Source organism: Magallana gigas, chromosome 6 (genome assembly GCF_963853765.1).
Source record: "Magallana gigas chromosome 6, xbMagGiga1.1, whole genome shotgun sequence".
Lineage (NCBI taxonomy): Eukaryota > Metazoa > Mollusca > Bivalvia > Ostreida > Ostreidae > Magallana > Magallana gigas.
Genome location: NC_088858.1, coordinates 3,423,105 through 3,430,950, shown reverse-complemented (window position 1 = coordinate 3,430,950; position 7,846 = coordinate 3,423,105). Strand labels below are relative to the sequence as shown.

The following is a 7,846-nucleotide window of genomic DNA, read 5'->3' as shown; positions in this document are numbered from 1 at the left end:
GACAAAAAGTACGGGAAATGTGTATTATGTCATAACAGTATATTACAAACCTCGAAAGTACTTATTAGTTTATTTATTAGCAAAATTAATTTATACTTACCTTTAAATGATTTAATTAAAAACAACACATGCTGTTACTCACAATTAAGATGTCTGTTATATCGTACACACTGAAAAATAAGCGAGGGGTCGTTCTCGCGTGACTACAAAATATAACGTCATATGCTTCAAAATGTTGCATTACGTTATGTCATTGAAGGCTATCGTGCAGTTTTTAGCGAAGAAAAGTAAATGTCACGGATTAACAGAAAATTATAAATGAATATTTTGTTCAACATGATTATAAGTAAAATGCTACCCATAAAGTCTTATTTCAATTTCTTATAATCATGCATCGTATAAACTCCGTTTTGAATAAAATATCTTATATCTTAAAGCTGGGTACCTAAATAAATCTTTCTGTTGCAAGGGCATACACTTATCTGATCAAGACAAACTTTTACATGTGAATTTAAAATATGCTATGTAATTTGAAAGCTTCTGAGATCCTTGTAAAATCTTAAAAATTAATTATTTTGAATTAAAATTGTGACCTTCAAAATTAATCAACATATGCATTAAATTTATGGTTTCTACTAACAAATAATGGTATCATATGAAGTTTGCGACATTTTTAAAAAATCTACGATATAACATCAAGTTATTTCATAATTCAGTAGTGAATTTTGACAGGATTATGCCGTTGCAATATCAAAATTTTTAAATGACCTCAAAACCACAAATACGTCAGCTTGTATCCTGCGAATGCCATATCACGTGACTATTTTGAACATAAAATATTGTACTGTTATATATTTATTTCAGAAATATATTGCATTTTAGTGTCTGTTATTGATTTTTAAAAGAAGATACCCGTTGATCAAAAGTATACGTGTTTTCATCACAAAAATCGCCGACATTTTTGTTGGCCGCCTTAACTGTACTGCGCAATTGACCAACATCCATGACCATCAACATCTGGTTCAATAATTGTAAAAAATACAACTTTACAGTTGAAACCAATTATTTTTCACATCAAAAGCAATTTTTTACTAACCATTACTGCATAAGATTGCTTTATTTGCATATTATAATTAGGGGGGATTCGGTTAAAAAGCAATTAAAATAGAATAAAATAGAATTTAAAAAATTTCCTATTATACGTGATTCTATTTGATTTAGCGGTCCAGGTTTGCTTGGTCTAAATTTGTAATGTTTCAACGGACTTCGGAAATCAAATAATGCTCTTTATCTTCATTTTTCGTGTTATCAAACGTCCGACGGAAGACTCTCTCAAGCTCGTTACTCCCAACGAGTAAGCATCAAGTAGTTGTTGGTTTCATATTGTTTTCTTGGTTGAGTTTTGTTCGTCAGATAAAAGTCTAAGGTATGTCTATGAAAATAAAGCTAGTGTTGATATCGTTTCAGTTTTGATTCTCATTATGTGTAAATATGACGTCAACAGTTCTTGCTATCATGATATAACAAATGTCATTGCCATTTCGTTACTCGTGTTAAAAGATTAGTGGAGAATATGGATTTTATATACATTTTATCGCCATGTTCCTTTTTTCCATGAAAAATATATTGAAATATTCAGTAAAGGAAACATTATACAGCCCATCAAAGAAACAATTGATGTTGACTTCAATATTCTTAGGTATATTCGTCTTATTTGACGTGTAAACGTTTAATTATTGTACCCTGCTAGTTCCTGATTTATTGTTGTCTTTAAAAAAAGCTGTACCTAAACAACTATTGTAGGTTGATTTTCAGTTAAATTTTTTTATCACAAAAAATTTTGATTCTTCCTGTTTGGTCGACTTTTAGAATGTTGTATTAAAATATAAATAAAACACGAAAAATATTGAAAGTCTTACCGACGTTCTTAAAACTACGGGGAAGTCAACGCAAAATTCTTTCACGTTTCAAAAACATTAGCGCAGCTATTTTAAATTAAATTCTTGAGGTAGTCAAAAAAAGAAATTTTTCATGTTTAAAGCCGCACATGATCTATTTTCTATACTATGTGTGTTACACAACCCAGAAAAGAAAGTTTATGATCATCGACTTCTGATCACTGATACTGGGAAACAAACAGCGGTTAGCATTGGACTTACAACTTATACAACTTATTTCTTTGCAAACATGTAAAAATAAAAAACAAAACGTATATGTTCAGTGATTCTTCTGGCAATTTATTAACACTAGATAATATCACAAGGACGTTTAGTATCATGATAAAATGACAATAACAAACCGTCTACCTCCTCAAAAATCCATAAAACGAAATACAATTTCAAAGCAGAGCAACACGGACGTCCAAAAAGATAGAGGTAGGATCAGGTGCCTATGAGGAGTAAGCATCCACTGCTGACCAGTCACTCCCACCGTGTGCTCTTTGTCGTAATCAGAAAAAAAAACCCGGAAAGTCCGTGGACAATTAGGTGATTCATTATGGTCTAACAATCTGTATGAAAAACTTCAGTCAGCATGCGACCCAGTGGAAGATTGTATTTGCTGACAATGTCGTTGTTTCGACCATATAACTTTCAAAAAGATGACTTCAAACGAGACCGTTGATAGTCCTGTTTTATCAACTTGTTTGTCAGTAGCTTGCCTCGCCTTATCTGTCTCAAAAGATTTCTTAGTAGGCACCTGATTCCATCTCTATCTGTATAGAGGTCCGTGTTGCTCTGCTTTGAATTTGTATTTCGATTTATGGATTTTTGTGACAGTTTTTTTTGGTTGTCATTTTTATTCTTAAATTAATAAGGAGGGCAATTTTTACAGTTGGAATTAAACATAATTATATTTTCTTAATTCATTTTCCTGAATTCAAGTAATATACATGAAAGTCCAATATATACATTCGTAATATATATGATAAACTGATGAATAGTTTCTACGTCTTCTAAATAAAATAAAGAAAATAACAGCATGTAATAACAAGCCAGTGTCAACTTTATTGATTTAAATATTAGGATTAAGATTTAACAATGTTAATATAGAGTATGAGGTAACAGAAGAAAACTGTGTATTAATGTCCGTTTTGCACACATGTAGCATGTATTTTATTTCTAAAGACATTTTATCAAAAATGAATTGATACTCTACATTTGGTAAAGGTCTATGAAAGATGATCAATGATTGTTAAGGCAATACACATATTCAAAGAAAAACAAACATATATGTTAAGATATTTAAAATCAAGATTCTACATATTCCATTGAAATATAGATATTTAAACTCAGAATTATTGAACTGAATTATCGATCTTATAGGACCTTGCCTCAAAAAGAGAATAGATTTTGCTAATCTTTTTTACCTTGACCTTGCAGATACTTGATTCAAACACTTTTTATACCCTTTCTCATAGAGTATGAGCTAGGGTCAAAACAATAAAACTTTGATTTCATGGAGATTTGATATGGTCATTTCCTTTCATCTTAGCAGATTTAATAACTATACACCCTTTTAATATCCAGAGCGGGTCATTTGTAATGACTTTATAGCCCTGTCATAGATTTTTCTGAGAGTTTTCGCATAGCCTTGACAAAAACCAAAATTGTCATGGTCACCGGCACACCTGTCAGCCACATACTTTCTGTGGGTAATGTGTAATGTAACATATTTGGCCAATAGTAAGGAGAATGTATGGTACAGTAAAAGATGGTACACAAAGATCTGCTATTACCTGAACCTGTACTCAGTTACTTGGTTCTAAGTCACTGCAACTAAATAAGTATTTTTGAATTGATATATACGATAAATTTTACTTAGAAAGCCGGTCAACAAAGTCATTGTTCCAATACGTGTCATTTTTGTTTATAGGAAATCGCATTTCTTTATAGATGTACATTGTATAATTTTCTTTTGTGATATAAACAGGCAGGGAGCATATAATTTCATTTTCTGTTGAACTTTTTGATAATTTAAGTAAATCCCAACGGCAACGGGTTCCAGATGGATTAGAAGTATTTAATCTTTGTAAAACGTCTTGTATAAATTGCAATGGCCAAGTATTTTGTTCTTCTGTTTCGGATGGTTTTGTAGAATAGCAAGGAAAAAGTACCCATAAGATAACAGGCAAAACAAATACAGCATGGAAAAGCCCAAAACCGATAACTAGAAACATGACCTTTCCAAAAGACCGAAAAATGTAACTTTTTGAAAATCCAAGCATTGCTATGCCAAGAATAGATGAAAAAGCCGCGTTAATAATAGGGCCTCCAACCTTATCAAGTGCACTTGTCAGAGCACCTGCTTGTTTTTCTGACCGCACAGCCAGAAATGCATGGCAAATGTGTACACTGAAATCTACAGAAAAACCAACTGACATTATTAAGTGAATCATGGTGATCGAGCTTAAAGTAAGGCCCCAGAAATACATAAACCCGAATATACCCAGAAGTATACTAATAAGCGTTACAAGAACAACAAAGACCATAAGTGGGTTTGGCATGAATATAACAGTAACAACAATCATCACGCCTAAAGCAGTCCCAACTGTCTGAAATGTGCTTGGCCATATTTCAACATACTGTTCATAAAAAATGAAAGCCGGTGAGTAAAAAAAACAAGATAAATCAGAATTGTGACTTAATTTACGCAAACGCGACATAAGCAATCCTTGTGCCTTGGTAGACTTTAAATCTTTAGATTTTATATAAAATCGCGCTGACAGGATGCGAGAAAAATCCACGTTGAATACAATATCGTTCGAGAATTCGGCGAAGTCTCTGGTATAATTTCTCAAGCCATTTAAGAAATGTTTAGATGATTTTATGTCATAATATGTTGAGTTCTTGTATGATTCGAGCCAACTTATTTCAAATTGTTCATCAATGTCTTTGTCATTTTTAGCTGTTGTTAAAATGGTTTTTATCATAGCTTGGATGTTTGGCGAAAAGTAATTGTATTCCCCGTTAATACTTAGCATAATCACCGGTTCTGTTTTAAAAAACTGCTCATCCAAAAGACTATATTTGTAAAAATGTGATTCCTCAGACACCAAGTTGTATAATGAGAGTCCTTGTTGAAGTTGAACCGTACCAAATATTGAAAAACCTAAGTATGCAATAAACAAAACGAAAATAAAAAGTTTTGCTAAATAATGTTTGAGAAAGACGCAGATAATGAATTGTTTGGGATATTTTTCCAAATCACTCTCCAATTCTTCTCTTCTTTTCGGAATAAACCCTGCGCAAAAATATCTACGCAGACATGAATTTGACATATTCTTGCTTTCATCTACTTTCATACAACATAAAAAATGTCTTCTTTGTAGAGTTCTTTTCTCATTGAGGCACATTGCGGGACCAAAAAAGAACAATTGGTTTAGATAACAGAAGGTAACGGCCACACCTATAAAATAGAACGATTTAATCAATAAGTAAGAGAAGAAAAAAATTCAAAATTAAGTCGAACACGAGCTTTTTACTTCCTTACCTGTATAGATGCAAAATGTTCTAATGCTGACAAAGACAGACGTAGCCCCTATGGTAAATGCCAGTAAGTCGGTAATCGATGTTATTGTTATGGCCACTCCGCTCTTTTTCATCATGAATTTCATCTTTTCTTTTATTGAATCAATAGTTGAAGCCTCTGCCATTCCCGACATCAGTATGAACATGTCATCGATACCAATACCTGTATGACAAAATGACAAGTCAAAGCCTTAAACCACAAATGTCTTTGAATAGAAAATTTGCTCTGATGTGTACACGTACATTTAATAAAAATACTATTGTTGTCTTTGCTTAATCTGTACTACTATATTAAAATAATAGACTCGAATTTTTGGGCCTTAAAGGGGCATGGTCACGATTTTCGTCAAATTCTATTTTTCTGTTTTCATTATTTACAATGCTTTAGGAAAGCATTTCTACTGATCGAATGAATTTGAAGGTCAGTTCTAAAGTTATAAGCAAGATACAGGGCTCACATTTCTTTGTCAAGTAAACAAAACATATCAACAAAACGATGTGTCGATGTATCTATTTCGTAAATGTCCGATATAATATGCAATGTCAACCCGTGCACGCACGGGTCAAAGTCTTGTTGATTTTATTCAATCTTGAAAATATCATTAGTTTTATCGTAAGAAAAATGATTGACAAATTTAAATATATTAGAAACTTTTTAAAAATGTCTTATTTGCAAAAAATAAAAACAAATAACAAAAGACTAAATGCTTTAACTTAAAAACTAAGTAGAAACGCATGTAATATCTTTAATAAGATATAATGTTTTGCAAAGCTTATTTACTAAACTTAAATTGTATTCTACATAAAAAAATTAAAGACAAAATTGTGGGAATAATAACAACCTCCTATCAGCAGATAATCAATCCGTGTTGAAGTAGTACTAAAATTTGATCTCCTTACTGAAAAGTATAATATATATTGAAATATAGTATAATTACCTACAATGAGGAAGGGCATTACGCCAACAATACTGGTAAATTTAACTCCGATTGCGCTTACAAATCCGATAGATGCTCCAATGGCAAGAATAGGCGCAAGAACTCCTGCTAATCCGAGCATTAGACGATTGCCAATACTGTTACAAGTCAAAAACGATGATGCACAAGCGAAGGACGCATAGGTCAACATTATAGTAAATGTAAGGGAGAAAAATTGGATGTCTCCATTGGTATTCTTTTCAAGTTCAGTACCAAGAGAATCTGATGTCGAATATGATATCTCTGTTTGATTTGTTGATAGTCCTTCTATTTTTGCAAGAAACTCAGATTCCCATTTTTCAGATAGCGAAGAATTTGGACGAAGATAGTAGCGAAGTTTAATTCCTGTGGTTGATACTAGTTTGCCTCCTTCTTCCACAGAAGTTGCCACGATTGACGACAGAAGCGATCCATTGTACATTGGGTATGTAACATTGCCCAAAAGATAGTCGTTCTCAAATTGAGGAGAAAGGACAACGTCACCAAAAACACTGCAATGCCCAAACTGAACAATGCATGTATCTTTGAAAAATATTAACGACCCATCTTTTTTTGAAACAGAAACGGATTTCCTTATAAACTTGTCTATTTCTCTCATTTCTTCAAAATAAATGTTTGACTTAATGTTTGTTTTGTTTTTTGACATCATGATGATATCAGCATATTTTCCAAAATCAGTTAGTTGATACGGCATAAAATTCTCAATTGTAGGATCTCGGTAATTGTTTTTCAGAAAGGCTCGATCTTGAAATGACTGACTGTTTTGGGGAGTGTAGAGAACCTCCACATCATTTTCGATTTTCAATAAAGCTACGCCTGCCATTAGTGCGCAATTTACAAAAACACATAAAAAGATTACTTTAACAGGATGGTCGCTAACTATTCCCCCTAGGCGCTCAAAGCAAGTCTCCAAAAAATGTTCATAGATGAGGTAACATCGTGTACAGGAACTTCCTTTTCTGGGTTTTTCCATGCCTCTCATTTTTCTGAAATATTAATGTTATCTTTAGGTTCTAATAATATTTGCTTAAAATGCTACCTATTACCATGATTGATAAATGTGAAACAACTTACGTTGATCATTGGTTGTCCATTCGTTCACGATTTAAACTTCAATCTTGTCTCAAGAAGCCTAACAATTTCGAAAGTAATTTCAAATCACATTTACATAGTATGTTTCAATATGTTTAAATGTTTACCATATAAGGATTTTTTTCTGTTGATAAGTTTTTTTTAGATCAGGGACAAATCAGAAAAAGGCAAATAACCTTTTCTACTTATCTATAACCAATCAATTTCAAAAGATCAGTTAAGAATTTGAATAAATCCACTTAAGACAAT

At 32.2% G+C, this 7,846-nt stretch overlaps 1 protein-coding gene across 1 annotated transcript; it reads right to left on the bottom strand.

The window, feature by feature from the left end:
• Nucleotides 1–3,548: 3,548 nt before the first annotated feature.
• LOC117689069 (patched domain-containing protein 3-like) lies at nt 3,549–6,926 on the bottom strand. The gene is made up of 4 exons (XM_066087082.1): nt 6,467–6,926; nt 5,491–5,691; nt 4,115–5,406; nt 3,549–3,590 (listed from the first exon to the last, which is right to left on the bottom strand). The coding sequence occupies exons 1-4, from the start codon at nt 6,924–6,926 to the stop codon at nt 3,549–3,551; spliced, it is 1,995 nt and encodes a 664-aa protein (XP_065943154.1).
• Nucleotides 6,927–7,846: the final 920 nt, after the last annotated feature.

Coding starts and splice junctions, on each gene's coding strand:
- LOC117689069 (XM_066087082.1), bottom strand. CDS start 6,926: ATGTACAATGGATCGCTTCTGTCGTCAATCGTGGCAACTTCTGTGGAA. Junction 5,692..6,466: donor AATGCCCTTCCTCATTGTAG/GTAATTATACTA, acceptor TTTGTCATACAG/GTATTGGTATCGATGACATG. Junction 3,591..4,114: donor TTTTGCCTGTTATCTTATGG/GTACTTTTTCCT, acceptor GTTTTTGTCAAG/GCTATGCGAAAACTCTCAGA.